Genomic DNA, 26,563 nt, shown 5'->3' with positions numbered 1-26,563 from the left:
ATCCTCTGTGTCCTCTGTCCTGGTCCAGCATCTTCATTCAGCTTTTGGCACTCAGGAGGTCCGATGGCTTGCTGAGACCCTCCTGAAAGGATGGGCTCCCTAGGTGAGGGATAGTCCACATTGCTCCCCTCCAGTCCTCACCTAGGCCTTCCTTCACCAAGAAAGACTAATCTTACCCTCGCTCCATTTTCCTAACATTTTACATTAGACTGAGTTCTTATGGAACATTGCTCTGACTCTCCCAAGGCCGGCCTCGGCTTCTACATGTCAAATATTAGAAGGATGGTTTGAGCTCTTCTCAGAATTGTGACATTTAGTAGTCAAGGAATCTTAAAACCAAGGAGCTAGATACAGGTTAAGTCTTTCATTCTCTTTCAATTTATTCCAATATAGCAGATATTTTCAATTTATGGCTTGGGGTTGTGACCCTTTAGTTGCTTTCGGTGGTTGGTAAGGCAGAGAAGCTATAAAAATGTCTGTGTCAGCATCTGTAATTAGAAGCTTTGTCTATCTATGAAGCTGATATGAAGTCCCACCTCCCCTTGAATTTTCTTCAACAAATCAATTACAATTTGATCTTTCTCGTTTATGGCCCCTTCCTGGTGCTTACTATTTTATCTCTGAAAAATATATCAGATTGTATCCTAAATCAGTCCTGATTTTTTTCCATATGTATAAAAATGAAAACTTAATCTCAATGAATGAAGGGATCACATCAGTCTTGCCTATCACATTTTCCCCACTACATAGCATAACCCCTAGCAGATAATACATGCTCAATAAAAATTTGGAATGAAATAATGAATTAACTCATGAATGTAGTATAAACTTACTTTCAAACAAGATTATATTATATTTGAGGGGATCCAATGCCTATCAAGATAAATAATTTTGAAAATGTTTTAAAAGGACTATAAAATAATATATATTATGTACATGGCAGCCAAGAGTAAATAAGCCCTTAATGCCTTGATAATGGAATTGAATTAAATAATTAAATATCATTAATTTAATTAAAGTAAATTAATATAATTAAATATAGAGGTACATTTGGAAGAATACTTATATAGATTACGTATTTATAAAAGTTAGAATAAAATAATGTAGACAACAAAAGTAAAATAGCCCAGCCAGTGTGGCTCAGTGATTGAGCATCAACCCGAAAAATTGGAAGTCATGGTTCAATTTTCGGTCAGGGCGCATGCCCAAGTTGCAGGCTCGATCCCCAGTAGTGGGTGTGCAGGAGGCAGCAAATTGGTGATTCTCTCTCATCATTGATGTGTCAATCTCTCTCCCTCTCCCTCCTTCTCTCTGAAATCAATAAAAACTTTTTTTAAGAAAAATAAATGACCTACAAAAGCAAGAGAATTATGTAAGAGGTAAAATGGAGGAAGGTAAAAAGTTGTTTGGATATTAAAGTTTGTGGATTATTTTTATTTTTTGCTTTTTTCTGCAACAGAAAAAATAGTTTTAGCATAATAAAAGAAGATGACTAAAGGAAGTTTTTTCATTCTGTCTTATAATGCCAATGTTGGATTTATGAAAATGTTTTTGAAATTCAGAAGAAAAGGGTTTAGTTTTTAGCAGTTTGAATATTTAGTTTTCCTACAGCCCAGACAGGCATCCTGAGAGCAGTATAAAAGCATGACATTAAAATAGTTTTATAATATATATATATATATATATATATATATATATATATATCTATTGGAAGGTATATTTGGTATTTCAAGATTTAAAGGGCAAATAACTGGGATTTCCAAATTTAGTTTGTTTTTTTTATAGTGCAACCATATATCAAAATTCAGTCTTTGAGTGTAATAGGATAAAATTTTGGTAAATGCCTAAAGTTATTGTACCATATTAAGAAAAAAATAAAGAATGTAGCAAGTTACCAATTAAGTTAGTTAGCTATGCTTAGAGCTTAAAGGCTTATGAAGTTCAAATTAAAAAAATGAACCTCTAAATATTATGATAATCTAGGCTAACATGTCATTCTAATCTTAGAACCTAGTAAAAAAGGGCAATTTTAGTTTTGCATTTATGAAATACAATGAATCAGAAATATCAAACATTTGGCAGTGAACCAAATGGCATTTTTACCCAGTTCCTATGTAAATTTGTGAAAGTACCATATAGGTAGTATTTAAACAAAAAGAATTATGTATTTCCTTCACCTTGTAATATGGTATATTTAATAGATGACCCCTTTTCATTGTGTTCATCATGTGGTAGAGGAGAGGAGCTAGCTCTCTGCACTCTCTTTATAAGAACACTAATCCTAAGCATAAAGGCTGCAATCTCATGGCTTAATCACCTCCAAAAGTCCCACCTCCAAAAATTTGAGATTCAAGAAGAAATGATAATCAAAAAAGTAGTATGTGAGTAAATGAAAAAGACCATGAACTATATTTTTTTAAAAAATGTCTAGTGATGTTAAATAGAATTAAAATGATAAACAGTAATAAAATATAAGTCACAATGGGGTCTAAATAAAGATTAAATGATCTAACTTCTTTATTATATAAGGATGAAAAATGAAAGTTTTAATAAATTTTAGACTTTGACAAGTATGGTTATTATAATTCCCCTATATCAATCACAAAATTAGAAGCAAACACATAAATCTGAAACATGCAAAAAAGAAAAAGGTATAAAAAATATTAAGTCAATCCGAAAGATGACCAAAAAGAGAGCGAAAAAATATATAGATAGTAATATATGTGGGACATGTGAGACAAATAGAAAGCACAAAGTAAAATGGTAGATTTAAATCCAAAGACATCTGAAATTATATTAAAGAGACTAATTCTTCAGCTAATAGACAAAGATTTTCCCATCATACTGGAAAAATTTTCACATTCAACTATTTATAATATACAGGACATAGAAAATCTAAGAAAACCAAAAGGTTGATTTTAAAAGAATGCAAAAACATATACTTAAATATGAAGAAAATATTTCAATGAAGCTATATTAATAATAGAAAATAAACTTTAAAGCTAAAAGCATTTCTAGAGATGGAAAATCTGTTTATTCTGGTAAAACATTTAGTTCATGAAGAAGATATAATAACATATATTTGTATGCACATTATAACATAGGTAGTAAAACTATAAAGAAAAGCTAAGAGCTGATTATCTTAAAAGTCAAGACTGCCAAAACCGGTTTGGCTCAGTGGATAGAGCGTCGGCTTGCGGACTGAAGGGTCCCAGGTTCGATTCCGGTCAGGGGCATGTACCTGGGTTGCGGGCACATCCCCAGTGGGAGATGTGCAGGAGGCAGCTGATCGATGTTTCTCTCTCATCGATGTTTCTGACTCTCTGTCTCTCTCCCTTCCTCTCTGTAAAAAATCAATAAAATATATTTTAAAAAAAAAGTCAAGATAATGTTTATTACAAAGGAGAGGAGTGTGAATAGAAAGAGATATTTAAAGGTTTTTGGGATGCTGGTGATGTTCTATTTCTTAATCTGAACAGTATTCATACAAGTTTTATCATAAAACTATTAAAAATAATATAATACTGTTTTTTAACATTTTCTGTATGTATGGAAATTCTCGAGCTATTCAATAAAAAGGAATGCTGCATAATAATATAAATACAGAGTTATCCTGTGTTGTTTTATATCTGTATATATAAAAGCCTAAGCAACCGTTTGACCATTCGAACATTCGGCTGGTAGCTATGATGTGCAATGACCACCAGGGGAAAGACACTCAAAGCACAGGATAGAACAGATTGATGAATCTTAGAAGGAAGCGGGGAGGGGGGAAGGTGGGAAGAGATTAACCAAAGATCTTATATGCATACTAAAGACCCCATGCATGGATTCATGCTCCAGTGGGGTCCCTCAACCTTGCCTATGGAGATCAGGCTGAAACCAGCTCTCTGACATCCCCCAGGGGTCCTGGATTGAGAGAGGGAAGAGGCCAGATCAAGGGACCCCACCAGTGCATGAATCCATGCACTGGGCCTCTAATATCTACATATTTATCTACCTATAGCTGTAGTCAAAAGATATATATTAAATTTTTATCAACAACTATCTCTGGATGGTGGTTTTATACTTTCTTTTAATTTTTTCCTATAATATGTATTGTTTTGGTAATAAGGGAAAAACAAAATTTAAAAACACTGCCACTCAGGAATAGAAAATTGGGTTTCTAGAGAGAATAAAGGTTGGTAGAAGGATATCTGTCAACCTTAAAATGGAAAATGAATAGCTTTATGGAAAGTGAGACATAGATACTCAATGAGAAGAAAATACTTGGAAAGCAGTAATGCTGAAAATGACTTCAGGGTGAGTATGGACAGCAAATTAGATAGAAGCTTGCAGTGTTATGTGCCAGAAATGAGAGCCAATGTTATTTATAGTTGCAAAAGCACAGACACCATGGCACAAAACAAGGACAGGCAGCCTCTTTTCATATATATATTTGGAAAATATGACTGTAAGGCAACAATTACATAGCAAACTGGTTTCAGTTTAAACTAGGTACAAGGAAGAAAATAGCCACCATGACCTAAAAATCATTATGGCAACATGGAATTCTCCAGTGGGATCATTTCTCTTTCTGGTTTTGTAAAGTGCTTAGCCTCTATTAAGGGCAGCCCCAAGTTTTATCAAGGTAATGGTAAAAACATGGATATTTGCATTTTTATCTTTCGCAAAAAAGACATATCACAGGAGTCATACATGATGCAAAAATAAGTCTGCAGAGGAAGCTTGCATGCCTTCAAGAGTTCAACTTACGGAGAAAGAAAAGTGCAGACATCATAAAAGTGGGGGGAATGAATCCTGACGCAAGACTGGCCTTTAAAAGTGGATACAATGCACAATGTCCAAAGGATATCGTAAACTGAAGGTGTCCAATGTGTTAAGCAGAATATGGCAGCAGGTATCGGGGTGTCAGTTAATAATCAAATTCAGATAAGAAAATGCAGGCTGCTGCTAGGTCTAGGGAGGGCCAGGAGTTGGGTTGGTGGAGAGTAGGATCCAGTAAAGAAGGTTGGTTGGCAAGAGATAGGCAAGAACTTAAGGCAAGCAGATGGACTTCAGGGCAGGATATCAAATCCAACAAGATATTGGGGTGCTGTATCATATCTTGCAAGAGATAGAGAGGATTAATAGGATATAGATGTCCCTCAGAGAGTATAAATAAAAATACCTAATTGAGAGATTACTTACCAAATTATGGTCAGAGCCATTAAAATAACAGCACCACCACCAACACAACAACAAGGAATGTTGAAGTGCACACAGACTATCAAGAGCAGGATGCTGTTAGCACTTTAAGTCTAATGGAATAAAGGGAGGAAACAGGATCAAGAGGGTTCAGTAAGAACTGTAGGTATGGAGGAGTGGCTGCCTGTCAGAGGCTGAAGTTGCCATAGAAATAGTGTCAAAATAAGGAGGAAAAGGGCAGAAAAAAACTAGAGGTCAAGGGAGTCTGGGTGATGGAGGCCATAAAATTAACTTTTTAGTGCAAAAATGAGGAAAGAGAGGGTAGAGAAGAAAATCTATTGGTGATGGCAGAGGTGAAAACAGAGAGTAACCTGCTCAAGTGTTATATAAGGATCCAAAGGTGAGGCCAGTAATGCAAAGTGGGCCAATATGCCAGAGCTGTCCTTCATTCAGTCAACCCCAACATATTTTTAAAATACTTCGTATCTTGGGCCAGCCCCTCTACTAGTTGCTGAGGATACAAAAAGAGTAAATCCTTTCTAAGGAAGGATTTATAACTCAGTATAGAAGTGAAGATAGAATATAAAGAAGGGAAAACAAAACAAGAAATCAGTCATTCTTGGGTTTGGAAGTCAGTAAAGAAACACCATAGAGCAAAAGACATTTAAGGCTTGAAAATCAAAACAAGGGAGAGACAGAAGGACACATCTGGGGCGGGAGGTGGGTGTGGGGGAACCATGAGACATGAAACAGTCTTGTGTATTTGGGCATATAGCAGTTTGGCTGAAGAGCAGAATGTGTAGTAAATTGAAATTAGAAGCTACACAGCAATTAATCTGAAGGGTCTCCTTTGGACAGACTGTTCTAAGAACACAGCAGTGCTGATCTGAGTGAGTAGATGGCACATTGGTAGTAGTGGTTGGGTAGCGTGGAGGAATACAGAAATGCTCATACAACATGCTGCTGATTTAGGGGTTTTATCCCTCAGGATAAGATGATGAAGAATTAGCAGTCTTTTAGTTGTATTTTTTTGGGGGGGCCAAGGGATAAACAGACTGGAATAAATAAGAAAATAACCAAAAAGAAACATATCATCAAAAGCTCACAGAGGGAAGAGAAGGGAAGAACCATCAGAAACACTGTTTTACTTAGTTCCTTTACTAACATAGTGATTCTGACTCATCTTAGAAAGTTTCTCAACAAAAGAAGATGCCCACCATAGAATGGTAGGGTCCAGCATGTGAACATCTGTGTTGTGTATGCAGAGCTTTCCAGGGGAGAATTACACTGAATCTGGGAGTCATGGGTGGGCATGTTGGCAGCATTCTTTAAGGGGAACAAGGAAATTCATCAGACGTCACTGTGTTCTAATTTGTACTCATCACATAGCCTTCTGAGTAATGCTTGGTCTCTTTTATATATATCAAGAGAGAAAAGTTAGTTAGGGGATATATGTAAACCACTTCTTGAAAAGGTTACCAGAAGAGAGATTTTTGACTAATGTATTATCTCTTGTCAACTTAATCAATGGGCTTCTTTCATTGAGAATCGAGGTCTACCACTGTACCTTTACAAGACAATTTCCTGACCTGTAAGACAGACATTCCAACCTGCAATACAGTAAAATTAGAAATAATCCTACCCTTTGGAGTCTCTTGGCAGCCTCACTCAGTTCCCCCGGCCAACCATGCGATGTCATTGCCTCCATGCCTTTAGATTTTCTGCATCTTAAAAATAGGTTGGCTTGTCTACAGAGAAACTGCAGGTCCTAAGCGGAAATCACACCTCTAGAAACGCTTTAGTAAAATGATGACAGGAAGTATGTGGGTATAACAGTTGAACAAAGCACAGCCACCAAGGCTGTAAAATAAACTTAGTTTATCTCAAGTTTAGTTTTTACTTTCCAGTAAATTATGAAGGAGGCACAATAAAATGGTAGAGAACTAGCAGTTTTCAAACATTTTTTAAGCCTCCGGAATTCTTCCTCAAACTAAATCTTTATGAAAATTGTCATGTAAAAATATGAAGTGCATGGTCGGAAGCAGGAAGGGACAGTCAGGGGTCTGCTGGCTCCATTCTTTCCAAGGCTCGTAGTCCCCAGCGCATCCCAAGGAGCGCCAGGCTCAAGTTGAGATCAGGTAACAGAATCAAGGAACCTGGGAGGGAAAATGGAGTGATACAGGTTTCTACCTTGGCTCTGTGGATGGTTGAGAATAGTTCTGAGATACAGTATGAAACAGCGGCAGTCAATAAAAGCTACAGAAACCTTTCACAAGGGAATAAGACTACCCCCGTCCCCACCGAATTTATGGCTTAAAACTGAGCAGAGACCGGCTTGATCCAACATGGACTAATTTCACCCTGAGCCTCATGATATGTTGTGACTCTTAAAACCTAAAAGTAATATGGAAAATGAAAGTTATAAATACATGTATACACACATTTGCATATTTATACTTACACAGAAATCATCAATACACTAGAGCCCAGCTTTACCACTGCCCTTAGTTTCACACTGCAGGGCCACCTTTCCCATTTTTACTTAGGTTAAAAACAAAACAAAACAGCACCTTTGGTCAGGTCCAGATGTTTGCCATATACTACATTCTGTGTCGCTGCAAGACTCTAGTCTAGAGAGATCCACATATAAGTACTCATTTGGTCTGAGGATGCGTTTTAACCATTCATGGCAAAACTTAGAAGAGACCTCAGTCTTTTAGATTATTTTTTTATGATGACATCTGTTACGGCATCAAAAACAACCTGCACATTCTTAGTACCTGTGGCGCATGTGAAGCGGGTGTCTATTTCCTTTGAGTCCTTTCTCTTATTGAGGTCTTCAAACTGACCCTGATTGTATGCAGCTGCCTCTTCATATGTGATTGAGCTTGCATATTCTGGAGAGTATATAGTGAGAAGGCTCTTTTTGATTTTTTCTTCGAAGGGAAATAGAAAACCCGTATAAAGACACAAAATGGTCCACAAAACTCCTCTGAGAAATCTCTACCATTTCCAAGGAAGATCCTAAATAGCCCTCCCGCTTCTTGACCAACCCACCCCCTATTAAATTAAAGGGACCTCAATAAAGGAAGCAAATTCTGCTAAAGGGGGGCTGCTCTGTCTGTGGATTAGCTCTCTGTCTCACTGTTTCACTAATAAACTCCTTTCACTTTACACTCTATGCTGGCTGGCATTTGAATTCTTTCCGCTGAAAAGTTAAGAACCCACACTGGGTTTCGAGCCCGGGCCCCTAGATTCCCAGAATGCCTGCAGCATGTTGAAAGGATTTTAGAGACAGAAGAGGCAGTTAGGGAAAGGGGGGTCCATGGGAGAGGAATGCATACAGCTCCAAGCTGCCAGATTGTTTACAAGAATGTTACAAGATAAGGAGAAGAAGAAGAAGGGGCCATTGGGTGAGCTTTGAAACTTTGAAACTGATACCATGCAGGGAAAAGGGGAAAGAGGCCAATTAGGGAAGAACAGGGGACATAACATAAGGAAAGGTCCAACTAGAAAGTGGAATGAACAAGCAAAGAAACTATGAGTGTTTATAAACCCATAGACCAGCGGTTCTCAACCTGTGGGTTGCGACCCCTTTGGGGTCGAATGACCCTTTCACAGGGGTCACTTAAGACCATCGGAAAACACACATGTCAGCGGTTCTCAACCTGTGGGTCGCGACCCCTTTGGGGGTCGAATGACCCTTTCACAGGGGTCACTTAAGACCATCGGAAAACACATATATAATTACATATTGTTTTTGTGATTAATCACTATGCTTTAATTATGTTCAATTTGTAACAATGAAAATACATCCTGCATATCAGATATTTACATTATGATTCATAACAGTAGCAAAATTACAGTTATGAAGTAGCAACGAAAATAATTTTATGGTTGGGGGTCACCACAACATGAGGAACTGTATTAAGGGGTCTCGGCACTAGGAAGGTTGAGAACCACTGCCATAGACAAAGAGACTCATGGAACTAGGTTTTTTTTTTTCCATTTTAGAGAGAGGGGACCCCTCACCAGGGGGAGTTTGTATACACTTGCAATAAACTTCCACACTTTTGCTTAAAATATTTTAGTCCAACAATTTTATTCTTCAAACTTTGCGAAACAAGAACCTGTGAGGAGAGTCCCAGCTTGCCATTCAGGGCCTCAATATCGAGTGACTTTATTTCCTTATTTAACAGAAGCAGCTGCCCTCATTACTTCTGGACAAATAAGGAAGCAACTTTCATGATAAAATGGCCATGGGAATTCTTTGAAGTTGCATGAAGCAACAAACAAAAGATTCAATGTTTAGGTTAAATTCTCATATTTGGAAATCCAAAATCCCCTCATTGTATCATCACTTTCAATGGCTTTGTGTAAAAGCCATTGTTCTACATTTTTTAAAAGAACACACACAATTTCATATAACAGATTTATATTCATTTCTAAAAAAATAACCTTTATCTTTGTTGTGACCTAGTGAAATTATAAGTAATTTATTCAAGTAATAGTTATTGAGCACTTATCATTCATGAAATATTGTGCCAACACAGTTAAATATATAAAGTTGCCTCCTTGCTTAACCATGACAGAGGAAAGAAAGGTGAGAGTGGTAAAATTATAGAGTAAATTTATTGATTTACTGTTAAGTATTATGATGAGTCATTACTATGTTCCTCACAGACTTACCCAAAATCTACAAGTTAGAAACCTTTCATCAGTCTCTCTTTTCTGTGTGAAATCTTGATTAGGTTATACTCAATGAAATGAGCCATCTAACCTGTTTCCTCCTCTCTCCCCCTTCGTTTTTGCTGTGTGTTTTGGGTTTTTTTTGCTATAAAGTAGCTTAACTTAATTGTATACCTACTTCTCTCTGATAAAAGTATTTCCTTTCCTTCATTATTTGGCTTATAACATTGACTACTATGGTTATATTCTATACTTTTTATTTAAGTCATCTAAAATACTATTAATAAATATTCTTAAATAATACTTGACTGTTTTATATTATTAAATACTAGAGGCCTGGTGCACAGATTTGTGCACCAGTGGGGTCCCTCTGCCTGGCCTGCGGGGATGGGCCAGAACCGGCCCTCTGACATCCCTGAGGAGTACTGTATAGCGAGAGGGCAGTTCTAGGGCAACACACCCAGGAATTGGGCTCCCTCTTTTCTGGTTCTGGGTGCATCACCCAAGAACCACAGCTGCCAAGTCATCGCAGCTCAGCAACTCCTGCGTTGAATGTCTGCCCCCTGGTGGTCAGTGCACATCATAGCTACCAGTTGGAGCGTCTGCCCCCTTGTGGCCATTGTGTGTCATAGCAACCGGTTGGACAGTTTAACAGTCAGATGGTCGCTTAGGCTTTTATTTATATATATATATATATATATATATATATATATATATAATATTTAGCTTAGGATGTTATACTTACAATGGAAACAATCACTGGGCAGGATATATTCTTATTCCCATTTAGGCCAAGTCAATGTGGGGAGGCAGTAGGAATAACAGCAGGATCTTCTTTATATTAAGTTGAACTCTCAGAGTACATAAAATCTATAAGCCAAGGTTTAAGTAATAGAATTTTTCTGGACAAAAAAACTATATGACATATGGTTATTGGAGGCATACGGTACATAAAACACAGTGTTCCAGGAAGGCAGGTGGGAATTGGTGCACAGGGATTCTTCAGTTCTCAGAAGCTTAAGGCTGGCCTCTATAATCTTTAAACCAGCAAAGGATTTATATTATGTTTCTCTGCAAACTTTCCTTTTCATTAAATATCAGGGTATGAAAATATGGTCTTGAAAAAATAACTGAATCTAAGAAGTAAGTCTCCAGTTTTTAAATAGTTTTTTTTTTAATCTAGATGAGACTTTGCTTTTCTCAAAAAAAGCAATGGCATAAGCCTTGGTGCTCTTCACCCTTCCAGTTTCAAGATTTTAAATTGCAGCATTTTCCTTGATGCAGTATTTGCCTTGATGAAGCTCCTCAGAAAATCCCATTCTGATTGGCAACTGCAGCTCCCTGCATCGGTAATATGTTTTCTTGGCCTGTTCTGATGTGGCAAGTCAACTTCAATTAATGAGAATGGTTAAGTTTGCTTGTGATAGGCATGTATTTGAGGAAGGCTGAGATGTCCATGCTAGAGAGGTGGTAGTACCTAGCATATAATAGTTCTACCATGTGCTGGATAAATTGATGTCTTTCTCATTTCCCTGTCTGCTTAAATGTTCAAGCCTGATTTATTATCTGATTTTATGAGGTAAGAAACAAGGGCAGAACATATTAGGCAGCATATGGCTTATTTATCAATCTTTCCATTTTAAAAGTCTAAACTAGCATATCAACTACTCCTGAGATAAAAAAAGATCACCAAAATGGGTCCATATGCCTCTCACTCTGAGTCAAACTGTATTATGTAACAGTTCTCTTCCTCATTCCTAAATTCCAACTACCACTGGAAGACGCTCATTAACAGTAAAAAGTACAAAAATGAAGGTTGATTCCAAAGAAAATGCAGAATATTAAGGAGGTAGGATATAATTACTACTCATGTTGGACAGTGCTACACAATAAAAACTATATAATAGTCAATTCAACCTCAAATGCTTGAAATAAAATTCAACTTCTTACTTGTTATGCCAAGATCTGCTCCCTTCCCACTTCCTTCAAAGTCCACAGAAACCAGTTAGTGAGCCAATGTCTTAACTAATTAAAAATGTTTGATTCAGGAGGTCCATTTCACATATACTATAGAAGAACTGACCAATATAAAAATTAAAACTAAAGAATAACATAAAAAATAGATATTAAGATATCCAAGCTAGAAACAACCAAATGTTTAGACTTTCCTTGTTATAAGAACTTTAAAAGGACAAAGCCATCCATAAGTCAATGTTCTGCAAAATGCATACTATGCACACTTTGGACTAGACACTGGAAAAGATTCCAAGTAGACCCAGTTCCAGGCCTCAAGGAGACAAAATCTAGATGAGGTAACATATAGCGTAAGTTTCAAGTAAATGATTCGCTGATTAAAGAGTAAAGGTAGAAGAGATGTTAAAGAACAATCCATCTGACTTCCTCATCTTCTGCAAGAGAAAACATGGTAGACTCAGAAAGAATAAATCACTGGTAGGTAAGAGGAAGGGACTGAACTGGACTCCAACTCTTCTGACTCCAAGCCTCTAAGCCAGTAGTTCTCAACCTTGGCTGCACATTAGAATCACCTGGGAATATTTTTAAAATCCTGATTTCTAGGCCTCATCCTCCAGAAATTCAGTTTCTTTGTTACTAATGTTGTGCCCCCACCCCATAACAAAGAAACAGAATTTCCGGAGGATGAGGCCCAGAAATCAGGATTTTAAAAAGATTCCCAGGTGATTCTAATGTGCAGTCAAGGTTGAGAACCACTGCTCTAAGCATAGGGATTTTCACATCATAGGTGGACCCTTTTTAAAGGAAATGACTTTATCACTGAAAGAAATAGCTTTATCACCAAAGGAAATAACTTTATCACCAAAAGCTAGGTGGCTGCAATTAATGGGCTGAGTAACAGCTCTAATTGGACATTCTTGATATCATAATAAGGTCATTTCTGTTCCAGCAATGGGGTTATTTTAGGAAGGCTTTTGATGAGTTTGAGGACATAAGTAAAACAGGTCCTGTGGCAAAAACCAATTTGTGGAGAAACATTTCCAATACTATAACATAATCATTAAAGAACTACAGCCAACCATCAAGACTGAGAGGACCCACTATATGCTATTTTCCTCGCTCACACCTGGGGAAAGAGAAGTGCCCCAAAGGAGCCACCTTCTGTCTCTGGTTACCCTTCCCCTTTCTAAATGGAGATACTGCCTTCAGCAGGACCAAGTGGAGCTGCTACCTCTGCTTCTGATGAGTTCTCCCCATCAATAAATCTCCACGTATCTGCATAATCTGCTTAGGGCATCAGTCCAAAGAAGATTCTAGAGTAATTTTTCTAAAACTTTTTTTTGTGTGGCTCACATTAGGAAATACAACTTACATCATGATCTATTATACCCATATATGTTAAATTGAAATAAAAGTTTGACACAAAAATACTATATTACTTCAATACCTTCTAATATTTCCTATTCCTTTTTATTCCTTATTCTTGAAGTAAAATATAAATGTGGATTATAATACATTAATTTACTTTAATGACTCTCTAATAGATCATAACCCACTTGAGAAACACTATGCAACCATTTATCCATTCATTCCTAATGAATTTATTGTCTACCCTAGGTCAAGTACTATTTGAAGTATTGGAAAACACTTTCCTTGAAGCCACCATAAAAGAAGTCTGACTACCTTGAGAACACCATGTTAAAGATGCCATGTTCAGATGGCAGTATTCAACAGTTCCAGCCCAGATTGTCCTTCAGAAATCCTAGACATGGTAACCACGTAACAAAGAATCCATCTTGGAAGGGGGTGATCTAGTCCATTAATCCAGCCCTCAACATTCAAGTCGCCCTCAGCTATTTAAACCATCTCAGCTGAGACTCTAGACATCCTGGAGGTGGGGAGAGCTGACACCACTGTGACCTTACCAAATTACTGATGACAGAATGCATGAGCATAATGAAATGGTTGTTGTTTTACATGACAAAGTTTCATGATTGTTTTACAGCAATAGGTAGTGCAGACTCCAACTTAAAGCAATTTTCTGACCCCACAATGAATGAGAATATTTTTGCCCAATCGGCTTTTTACTATGATGATGATGATGATGATGATGATGATGATGATGATGGTGATGATGATGAAGGATGAATTCTCCTTGCTTTTATTGTTTGGCTTAGTTTCTGTGAAAGGGGGCAATTGATGCTCATAAAATAATCCATTTGCTCTCCACCTTTTCTACACATTCGTGCAGTTAGGTGATGGCTATTGTCCAGTTCTGGCTAATAAAATATGATGAGATGTAACTTTGGCTGCAGTTACAAATAGGTATGATTCCTCTACCTTTTCCCCTTTGGACTAAGAGCACAAACTGAGGAGACAGAATTGCAAGATGGAGGTATCCTGGATCCCTGACTCCCTGTTCATAAAGAGGTGCTCAAGAGAGCTCTCTGACCCACTCCAAACTCCAATATGAACAAGAAATAAATCTTTGTTGCCCTAACCGGTTTTGCTCAGTGGATAGAGCATCAGCCTGCGGACTGAGGAGTCCCGGGTTCGATTCTGGTCAGGGGCATGTACCTTGGTTGTGGGCACATCCCCAGTGGGGGTGTGCAGGAGGCAGCTGACCGATGTTTCTCTCTCATTAATGCTTCTAACCATCCCTCTCCCTTCCTCCCTGTAAAAAAATCAATAAAATGTTTTTAAAAAGGAATAAATCTTTGTTGTGTTAGGCTATGTAAATCAAAGCCATTACTTGTTATTGCAACATAGTCTAGGTAGTATAGCTAACCCTAATCAGTACAATTTTCATAATCTTCTAATATAGTCACTGCATACACTATAAACCCTCTTTTTTTTCCTCATCAAATTCATCTCAATGCCTACTCAACTCTTCCCTGAAACAGCTATAAGGCTGGGTGGGGAGGGGAAGGGATTAGCAATCATGGTAACTGATTTCTTTTTTTAATTCATGTACACAGACTTCAAATGGACCCTTAGTGCTTCCTAGTTATTCTCTTAAATTTTCTTCTTTAATTCACTCTCCAGTTTTCCAAAGTGATTCTTTCAAACTCCCTTCACTTTCTTCAAATGAACACTTCCTTCCCCAAATTTATTCTCAGCTGATGACTTGCTTAATATTTTACTGACAAAGTTGAAGCCACGGAAAAGAATTTCCACATGTACCAATCTATCTGGATCTGTCCATATATATTGCCTTCCATTTCTTAAATGTAGCTGAGCTTTCTACGCTCTTATATAAAGCCAATGACTCTACTTGAGCTCTGAATCCAGTCCCATCTCTCCTACTCAATGATATTGCTTCCATAATTTCCTTCTCTCTCTGCATTACTATGAAGCTTTCTTTCTTTACTGCACATTCCCATCACCATGCAATCATTGGTAGTCTCCTTTATTGCAAAACTCCTTGAAAAATATTATCTTTACTCATCATCTTCACTTGATATATGCCAAGTGTTATTGAATCCCTTGAAATTACCCTCAGCGCTCTGCCAAAGCAGATATTGTCAAAGTCACTAATGACCTTCAAATTGCCACATAAAAAAAATTCTTATTTCTCATTGGACACAATTTCTTAACAGCTTTTGGAACAATTGATCCTGTGCTCCTTCGTGAAACATACTTTTTCCTTGGCTGCTGGAAAAATGTTCTCTTTTGTTTTTTGGTGTTTTGGTTTTTTTGCTATCTCACTGCCTGATTGTTCTTAGTGTCTTTTCCTGAATCAGGCTCATTTTCCCAATCTCTAAGCATTAGAATGGTCCCAGGATTAGATTTCAGACTTTGATTTTCCATTTGTATTTATCTTTCTAGTTGATCTCATTAGAATCCATGTCTTTCATTTTTAGCTGTGCCTTGATGAATTCAAAATTTATATTTTCAGCTTCAACTTATAGATTTTACTTCTGAACCCAATCTCCATACTGTATTATATAGCTAACCCCACATTTTCCCACTTGGATGCTTAATAGGCATCTCTATCTTAGCAGAAGCAAAACTAAACTCTTGATATTTTTTTCACAAGTTATTCCTCCCACAATCTCCCTATGACAGTAAGTGGCAACTTCTTTCTACTAGATATTCAGTCCTCAAAGCTTGGGTCATTCTTGACTCTTCTTTTTCTAACACATCATACCCAGTCCTTTAGCCAATCCTGTCAATTCAATTTTCAAATATGTATCCTGAGTCTAATCCCTTTTAACAACTGTCACAGCTCCCACACTATTTCAAGCCACCATTATATCCCATGAAGATTTTCCAGTAACCTTTTACACAGTTTCCCTATAACCATGCTCGCTCTATTACAGACTAATTTCCATATTGTAGTGGAAGATGCTGTAACATAATAGCTACAATGTGTAGCACAAAGATGTTTTAAAGTCTAAGTCAGAGCACACTCTCTTGTCTCAAATGCTTCAGATAGCTTTCCATCTATAGTCCTAAGTTCTCGGCGCCCTATATGACCTGGCTATACAGTACTCCCCTCAACCCCTTCTTATAATACTCAGACAATTGCCTACTCTGCTCCAGCCACACTCCCTTTCTTTCTCTTTCTTAACTTCACCATGCAAGGTTCATCTCAAAGCTTTTGCATGTATAGCTCTCTTTGTCAGGGACACTCTCTTCTGAGGTTGCCATGTGGCCCTTTACTCATTTCATTTAATCTCTCTGCTTCAAGTTCATCTTTTCTTAAAAAGCTTTTCTCTGACCACCTGTGCTCTTGATCCATTATCCTGTTTTATGTTTATACTAGAGGCCCGTGCACGAAGAGATTCATGCAATAGGCCTTCCCTTCCCCTGGCTGCTGGCACCGGATTTCCTCAGCACCCAGGACCCAGGCCTTCGCTCCAGACAGAGCCTTCAGTCTCCGCAGCTCTGGATGGAGCCTTCAGTCTTCGCTCTGCCACTTTGCCCCTACGTATGCAAATTAACCACCGTCTTTGTTGGGTTAATTTGCATACTCTCCTGATTGGCTGGTGAGTGTAGCAGAGGGACAGTTAATTTACATGTTTGTCTATTATTAGGTAAGATTTTATATCACTTTTCAATAATATAACATCGTTTATATTAGATGTGCTTATTGTCTGATGGCTGCCCTGTGCAGGCCTAGAATGTAAAATCTATATTAACAACAACTTGATGAGTTCTATTGGATGCTTTTTATTATAGAACCCAAAATATCTGGAACATAGTAGGTGTTCAATAAATATTTGAATAAATTAATAAATAAATGAATATGAAACTCAGTTTTAGATGATGAATAAAAGTCTCATATCTGGAAACTCTGAGTTCATGTGAGAAAGCAAGTAATCTGCATGGATCCAGAGGCATCAAACTGACTAAAGTAAGGCTCCTAGAATATAAAACAAACTCAGGATGGGCAGCAAAAACAATAGTGAACCAAGGCTACTAATATCCTGGCAACTAGCCACAGAAGACCAACAAAATCAAGCAGGAACCAGCCTGGTATTTGTGTGCAATATTAGCTCATATTTATCCTTGCATAAAGAGAAGGCACATCCACATGAAGCAAATGCAATTAAAACAAATGCTGACAACTGGTTATAAATTAAATTAGTGGCATTCTCATTAGTTTATGCTTGTATAGGGAAAGGACATTAGGCAGTAGTTAAATGGGGCAATTTAAGGTGGTTCTAAAAAAATATTGTAAGTCTGGATTTCTCTTTCTGATATCTTTTCTAGAGAAAATACATATGCCTAAATTAATCTTTTCTAAACCTACATCTGTAATATACAATTACACAAACATAAATTTACTTATGGGGACACCAGGACAAAGTATAAAAATTGATACAGGCTTTAAAACACGCAGGATATAGAGGTACAGTATATATGACTCTGAAATGACCTTGGGTATATTAACTGGATGAATGGTCACAAAAAAGAACAAGCAGATGCAGTACAGAAGGAAGTGAGGTCATCAAAAATAAGATGACTGAAGAGCAGAACACCATTAGTGACATATTTATTCGGCTACAGGAATCAGTTCTAATGAGGATGAATGATTGGAATCGTAGAACATAATAGAGCGCATGATCACGGCCTCAGAGAAATCCTTGTAGGAAAATGGGAATAGAAATAGAGGTTTACCAAAGGAATTGGACTTCTTTCCTTTACACACAACTGATTTTGGATTATGCAGTTTTGAGCCCTTGTTCACTGTAATCCTTTAAAAGACTAGTTTAACCAATGCTGTATGTACCGCTGGAAGATATATATCTGCCAAACTCAACTTATTGATGCTCAAATTACATTCAGCCTCACCACCTTCATTGAGGTGTGCTTTTTGTGTCTAAGGCTTTGTGTCTCAGGCTTTGCATGTGTGTCTGCCCAAAAACACGCACACTAGCAGTCAACAAAGGAGAATGGAGATTATATATTTGAGGATAATATATACCTTCATTGTTTTTATAAAGGAATGATAAAATTCTAACCTCAGTTAAAGAATGAAATGAATAATATTGTAGGATCTTCAAAATTTCAAAATCTTTCTTTTAATATATGAAGAACTCAGACAAAGTGGCAAAAGACTATACTAACTTGAGCAACAAAACGTATGAAAATAGTGGAAAAGCTGAGGTGAAAACCCAGATTTCCTAGTGCTGGGTATTATTCCTTTCATTTCACTAGTTCTCAGTCTTAGGATCTTTACTTTACAAACAAATAAAACACAACAAAACAACCTCCTCCTTTACAGAGCAAATATTTTAAATAAGTATATATTTGTATGTCTATTGTTATGTTTCAGAACATAGCACAAATGTTTCTTCTGGTATATTTTAAGGTTTTGAATTGCAGAAATACTGAAAGGCTTCCTAAATTCTTCACATACACTGCCCTGGGTTAAAGTCACTCAGAGAAAAGAGTATGAAAGAAAAGTCATACTGTCCAGGGTTAGAGTCACTGAGAGAAAAGAGAATGAGAAGTGTGTGTTGCAATGTCAGGCCTTTTCCCTCATCATGGCTTTCAGTGTTTTTATTATTTCTTTAAGGGATGGAAACACCACTCTGATTTTGTAGAGCCTATGTTGCAATTCAGCATCACAAGAGACAAGCTTTCTTCCTATTTGTATGAAATTTAAATTTTGATGTATTATAGACTCTTCTGATAAACTTTTCCATTGCCTACTTTATCACTATCAGTTTTAGAAAAAAAGCCATAGTAGGCTCTAAGGCATCTAATTTTTCAATCTTGAATGAGTAATGTTTTTTTAATTTATTCTTATTTTTTTAATTAATTTATTTGGGTGACATTTAATAGGATCATATAGGTTTCAAGTATACATTTCTATGATGCATAATCTGTATATTTCATGGTGTGCCCATCACCTAAAGTCAAAACATCTTCCGTCACCATGCATTTGGCCCCGTTTACTACCCTCAAATCCCCTTCTATCTGGTAACCACCATCCTATTGTCTGTGTCTATAAGTTTCAGTTTCATATCCCAAAGATGAGTGACATCATATGGAATGAGTCACGTTTCATTTGTGATTCATGCTGTGTGATTCTTATGAATCTGATATTATTATTTCAAGTAAAGAGCCTGAGCTCAAAAAAACATAACAACTATTAAATGGTTCAAATCTAGACTCATCCTGTCACTGGCAAAATGTCTTTTCATATAGTTCTTTGGGAAAAAGAAATACCCTTTTTATTAACAAGATGAACATGCATTTGAAGATGAGATGCAAAATACAGGAAGACTTTCAATTTCCTGAAGCCTAGGGCTGTTTCCTATTCACCATTGAATCCTCTACACTTAACACACCAGCTTAACCACTAAAATGTATTGATACTTATTGAGCATTTACTATGTGCTACTGGCTTTAGGTAGGGCCTATTAAGCTCAACAAACAAATTTTTAAAGATGTTAGAAGAATTATTCTTATTTTATAAAAGAAGAAACTGAGGCTCAGTTAGATGAACTAACTTCATAGGACCACAACGAAGTTGGGTTTCCAGATGAAGAAGTTTGGTCTCAGTACCTACAATATGAATACACTCCCCAGTGTTGTTATTGAAGACACTTGTTAGGTGAAAACAAAAAGGGGCCAGGTCACCTAGAGGACTCTGTGACCACACTCCTGTGTCTTTTTCATCTAACAATAGAACTGTAATTTAGAGCTGATTTTAACCTGGGGAGTGAAAGGCAATTACTTTAGAGTTGATGCTCTCTTGCTCATGTCAGTTCACCACCTAGAGGCCATTTTTACAGCTCATCCTCCAAATCACTACATGTAGGGAATTATATCACATCTGACAGGACTCTTTTGCAGCACCACAGTTATCCCCATTATCATCTCTTTTCTGAAAAGCTCCATCAGTTTTGTTGCTGAACCATCACTCACTTTCCTTCTAAGACTTGATCTTATCTTTTGCAAACACACACACACACACACACACACACACACACACACACACACACCATTTTCTAGACCATTTATGTATGCCTGGCAGAAAACTTGCAAGAAAAAATAATCTTAACTGAGGATGCTTATTAATTTTTTTCATCAGAGATGAACATATTTTTAATTGGCAACGGGAAGGTTTTCTTTATATAGATGTGGGGAAATGGATTATATTGTCAGCAAAAAAATTGAAATGACTTAATATTTAATAAAGAAGTTCTTTGAGATTAGAACATAACAATTCTCAAAATTTTCATCCTATGACAATTTTGTCATCAACAACTTGAGGATGCCCATAAATATAAACTATAAAATTTTGTTTGAAAATGTTGAAGGTTTGGGATCTCCTTAAATCTGTACTCCACAATCTGTGACCTATAATTTTCAAAGACGTTGAGTAGAGAATTACAGTATTGTGCAATTTAAGATATTTGACAGCATTCAGTTCTTCAACCTAAATGGAAAAATGGTCAGCCCATAATTTCCTGACAGGCACAATAAGGAGAAACAGACCAACCCCACGTAAAATCGTATCGAATCACGCAGACACACCGATACAAAATTAAATCAGACTTCCACCTGAGAATTCAAGAAATGTACTACCTGGCCCCAAACAGGTAAGAATCCGATTACCACAAGGATGGATAGTTACCCATGGCGAAGAAGGGGATTCCCAGCAGGGTGGAGTTGTACTTCCCATCAGTGATGAAGAAGATCCCTGCTGCTGTGACGATGGAGATGCACACTGTGAGCACCCCCAGGAGGCCTAGGAAGGGCTTGCTGCGCAAACAGTCCTTCATGGAGCTGGAGAGGGTGGCTGTGGTCAAGATCAGCACAAGGCTCACCAGGACCTTGCTCCTGGCCAGGATGCTGGTCTTATGAAAGTCTCTCCAGAGGCTAAAGGATGCTAAAGAGTAGAGCTGGAGTTCCTGGTGCTCTTCCTGGAGCTTCCTCATAAGCTTACAGAACTCATTCTCCCACTTCTCCCCTATGAGGTCCTGGGTGGCAGAGCCATAGGTCTGGAGGTAGTAGGTGATTTGAATGGCTCTGGCTGACTTGACCCGTTGGTCCTTGCTGTTTGGCACTTCTACTACCCCGCCCAGTTGGTGTCCAATAAAACTGTTCCTCCCATCCTTGAAAACAGAAACAAAGGGAGACGTAAGTTACAAGAGAGATGCATATTCCAGAGGACAGCTTCTTATTCTAAGTGAAGGAGAACAAGGAAGGCAGAGATGGGCTTTAGCAATTGTGGAACTGATGTGGGTGGAGTGACATGTTAGATTTTATGTTTCGCCTTTGGGAACCACATGGGATACCATGCAAGATGATCAGGGTTAGAAAAGATGCAAAGAGAATTATGAAGCTCTACAAGTCTTGCCACATGCATAGGAAATGGGCATGAATATTATTTCGATCTCATCCATGCCCTCATTGCCACCATTTCCTTCTGTAACAACCTATTGTAATTCCTTAAAGCAGATCAAGTTTTATGATTCAGTTTCAGGCAAAAATGAAGCATGGTATGAGTTAACATTTCAAAAGTTAAACTAATTATTCACTTAATAGATAGATGCTAAACTTTCTAGGGTTAACACACACACCTACACCACACACACTTAGACACACAAACTTTACACACACATCCATACTCATCCTTTATATTCTGGGAATACAACTGCATATCACAGAACAAGTAGAAGAAAATATTGTTTTGTTTTTATAATCAATTTATAGTGTTGAAATGTTTTTTGAAATCTGATATGAGCACCTATTCACTCATCATAATTTTCCCTCTGAATACATGCCTCAGTCTTACCGTAGGTTGACCTCTTTCCCATAGAATACAGTGGACAAACCCCCTAAATGAGACTGCTAACATTTCAAGTGGGTTTGTTAAAAGTCATCACAACTTCAGAATTTCACATAAGGTAGAGTAGACAAGATCATAAGAGTAGGATATTTATTCCTCTTGTTTAAGGTACTCCTGAGTCAGACACTGATTCTCATCCAATGTACCTTACCACTTAGAACAAAATCCATGACAGCCATTATTACATTTTAATCAGTTTTTGTTTTCTATGTTTTGTTTTGTTTTTGCCACACTGTCATTTACTCTAATGCCAATGGCTGTCAGATGGAATACTGAAACCAATAGCTGGTTGCAAGATGGAATATAACATCTAAAATGGGTAACATCTAAAATGCAGGTATTGAGTGGGACACAGATATGAAGGTCAATTTATGCCATAAATAAACTGTTTCTGTTAGATCAGGCAAGCCATTTATCTCAAGAGGATATAAAAGAGTAGATTCAGAGCAGAAAGCAAATCTTTCTAGAAGGGTAGTACAGAAGGGTAACAAACCAACAACGTCATAACCATGGTTATTTTCACCAAACTGTTATTGTGGACTTGTGTAGTACAGACACCTGTATCTGAGGTTCTTGCTTGTATTTGTATTTTTTAATATATATTTTATTGATTTTTTACAGAGAGGAAGGGAAAGGGATAGAGAGTTAGAAACATCGATGAGAGAGGAACATCGATCAGCTGCCTCCTGCACACCCCCCACTGGGGCTGTGCCCACAACCAAGGTACATGCCCTTGACCGGAATCGAACCCGGGACCCTTCAGCCCACAGGCCGACGCTCTATCCACTGAGCCAAACCAGTCAGGGCTGTATTTGTATTTTTAACATGCACCAAAAGCAACACAAAAGTTTGAGAAATTTACAGAGAGTACAAATGTTGTTAGTAGAGAAAGAAATTTTATAGTCACTTCACACACCCATATTTTCTCCACATGTTCAATAGAAATAATCTTTCTGTTTAACTCAATCTGGCCAGCTGTAAGTGAACAATATATTTCTAAGTAAGAATTTGATTGAGGGTTTTTTTTTCCTTTGCTTGGTTTATCTCCCACTTCCAGTCATCTTTTTAACTTATAAATATCAAACTAAAATTCCAGCTGTAGGTTCACAAAGCTCTATCTCCACGAAACCCCCTATGTTCTCCAATGAGCTGTAAGTAAAAAGTGGAAAAGCTTTGAGAAAGGCGTGAGAATCCTGACTCACACTGAGAGATTGTGAAATATAGTTTCCTGTCTTTCAGTCCAGGAAACATAGACCCTTAATTAGGCTTGTTTACTTTTGTTTTAAGCTTGGTATAATTTTAAGTTCCAGTCTTGGTTTCTACTTCTTTGAAATCCCATCTGTGATGTTGAGTTGTGCTTTTGATTATTTGAAAGATTATTTTAAAAGCTGTACATATTCACTTGAGAATGTACAGTTCCACGTATCTTTACTCATTTTCATAATCAAAAAATATTTCTGAGGGATCTTTAGTGGCAGAACAAAGATTTATGCATCCCTTAGGCCTCATTTGGAGATTATAGTGGATCAAAGAAGGTGCTGGTAATGTATCCGGACAAAAGTAAAAATTTTAAAAAGGCAAATATAGATTATTAAATAACTGATCTTCATTGGCTTTTGCTAACAGCTTACCTCCCTTTTGAGGTGGTCTCATTTTCATTTTTTTATTACTTCATAAAAAATATGGTTTCATTCCATTATATTCAAATCAAAGCAACAAATAGAATGAGTTTCTCTCTCTTAATTTGCTTTACTCCATGAACAAGAACAAAATAAGCAAGGTCTTTGGATGTCCTTGAATTGAAAGCTCTATTGAATAGTTCACATTGGAGACAAGCCATTGGTGCAATTATTGTACTCAGTACAGTCTTGAGAAATATACTTTTATACATTATTTGTAAAGGGAATTCTATTATTTTGTAAGGGGTGGCAGAAGAGTTATTCAGTTTCCTAAACTAACCAGTTCATAGGTGCCTCTATGTAGGAGGAAAAAGGAAAGAATATCACATATGTTGTAATTATCCTCTGGAGATGTAAGAAGCTAGGTAGGCTTAATAGAGAGAATACATAATCAGGAGTCATGTGACCTGAATCACTGTGTGCATCTCATTCTAATTGGATAAAAAACCCTGGTCTGGTTCATTTCCCCTCCTAGAGTTCCATTTTCTTTTTTATAAAGTGAGTAGATATGAGTATATGAGTAAATGTTTATGACACTGAAGACATTTTCAGCTCTATCCATATATATAAAAGGCTAATATGCAAAGTGTCCCCTCAGGAGTTCGACCATGAGACCGGGAGTTCGATCACTCACTATGATGTGGGCTGACCACCAGGGGGTGGCGTGGAACATGGCAGTGGGACCCTGAGGGAGCGGGGGAAGGAGGAGGCAGGGAGGCAGGCAGGCGGGGGGAACCGTGTGGTGGCGGTGCGTGGGTGGCAAGAGAAGGAGGAGGCAGGGAGGTGGGGAGATGGGGTACCTCGCGGTGGCAGCGCACAGATAGCGGCGAGGGAAAGAGGAGGCAGGGAGTTGGGGAACCTTATTGGCTCTGATCGCCTGTCAGGCCTAGGGACCCTACCCGTACATGAATTTCGTGCACTGGGCCTCTAGTTATTCTATGAAAATACTGTCCAGAAAGCTACTTTGGAGAGATCTAAATGTCAGAATGTTATCATTACATCTAATAGAGCCATAAATTGATTATTTTTACATTCTACTCCACTCATTGGGTAGAACTGGTTTGTTTTATTAAATAAGCAACTAGAGGCTCTAAGAAGACAAATCTGCCAGTCACAGGGATGAACACAAGGTTCCAACTCAACTGAGACAATCTCAATTTCAGCACTTTCCAGAGTTCTATGGGGTGATTTCAGGGAAGTCAGGCTGGCCCCCATTCTCCACTAAATGTTCTTTATTATTAAAACTATCTTACATGAAGTTCCCCTTTTCCCAATATTTTCCTCTCCATTAAACCAACAGCCAACCATTTAACACATGGTGATTCATTTCCTCCTTTCCCAGTGAAACCTCCTACACAAATTCTGAAATTCCTTTGAGTGCAAAATCACTTTTATGTCTCAATGAAGATAAATCTTAAAATAAAAATATGACAAGATGGTAACATATTACTTTCATATGCTCTCCTTTTTCAGTGTTTCACTGAATTGAACTGTCATTATTAGGATGAGATAAATTGAAGTCCCCAACTCATATCCTGTGACCACTTCCACCCCTCCTCAATATGTTTTCCATATTAAAGGTGGAACATATTTCCCCAATTCTAAATAAAATCACATAATTTCTTCACTTAAAACTTTCTACTAGCTTCCACTTGTACCAGGAATAAAATAAGAACCCCTTACCAGGCCTGCAAGGCCCTGCATGGCTCATTGCTGGTTGAGCCCACAGACCTCTTCTCCTAGTCTTCCACTCATGAATTCTGCACCAGCTTTTCTGCCTTTTCACCTACTCCCTGAAGTTAATTTTCACTTCATGGCCTCTGCACCAACTATACCCTCTGCCTAGAATGCTTTTCTCTGTTCTTATATCCAAGGCTACTTCCTAATGGAGATCTCAGCTTCTAATAGACTACTTGAATCACATAATATAAACTAGACATCTCTTTCCCAGCAATCACTCCATCACATGGTCCTATTTTATTTCCTTCCTACTAACCATGTCTACCTGTAGTGACTCTCCATTGATCATTTAATCATTCCTGTTCTGTCTCTTCCAGGAGAATGTGTGTTCATTGAAAGCTGGTATGTTTCCTATCTTGCTTACTGATAATCTCCCTGGCCTAGAACAAAGCCTGATGTATAATAAACACTTCATAATATTTAACTCAGTGAGTTCACTCAGAGGTGTGATAACATTACTTTTTAGAGACTACTTTGCTAAGAAGGGGAGAAGTAAGAGACAACTCAAAGTATTTGAGGACAGTAGGACCTCAGATGAAGAGAGGTGTGTATAGAAATTAGAGATGATACAGAAGATAACAAACTTTATCCTTTTTTTTCAATCTGCTTAGTTTAGTAAAATATTTCCCTTAAATATTTTTCCTCTTCTACTTCCTCTGCACACTAATAATGTGCAGTAAGCTTGTCAACGGACAAGGGGACTTAGTGAGTAGCCATAAAAAGGATTTGTATGCACTATGGTTGGGACAAAGAACAGCACAAGATGTTCAAAGAACTGAAGGAAATTGTGAGATCTGAGACTAGAGAGGAAAGCAGGGTCTCTTCTGTAAGGGCCATGAGAGGCATATTGAGTTGGACTTAACTGTCCTGTGGTAGGAAGCCCTGGTGAGTTTTAAGCAGGGGGTATAGCATGCTTTACTTTTTGGAGTGCTCACTCTGATTGCTCTGTGGATCATGATTTAGGGAGTCGGATGACTCT

General features: G+C 37.6%; 1 protein-coding gene and 1 pseudogene across 1 annotated transcript in view; both read right to left on the bottom strand.

Moving 5' to 3' along the window:
- Positions 1-16,594, bottom strand: part of LOC102433680 — a 23,383-nt pseudogene extending 6,789 nt beyond the window's left edge.
- Positions 1-26,563, bottom strand: part of PTCHD4 (patched domain containing 4) — a 164,047-nt gene that overhangs the window by 87,037 nt on the left and 50,447 nt on the right. Inside the window, exon 2 of the mRNA XM_023757713.1 lies at positions 20,948-21,428. Coding sequence (XP_023613481.1) covers positions 20,948-21,428 — 481 coding nt within the window. The remainder of the gene's footprint in view (positions 1-20,947; positions 21,429-26,563) is intronic.

Source organism: Myotis lucifugus, unplaced genomic scaffold (assembly GCF_000147115.1).
Source record: "Myotis lucifugus unplaced genomic scaffold, Myoluc2.0 scaffold_111, whole genome shotgun sequence".
In the NCBI taxonomy this organism is placed as follows: Eukaryota; Metazoa; Chordata; class Mammalia; order Chiroptera; family Vespertilionidae; genus Myotis; species Myotis lucifugus.
This window is presented reverse-complemented; position numbering and strand designations above follow the sequence as displayed.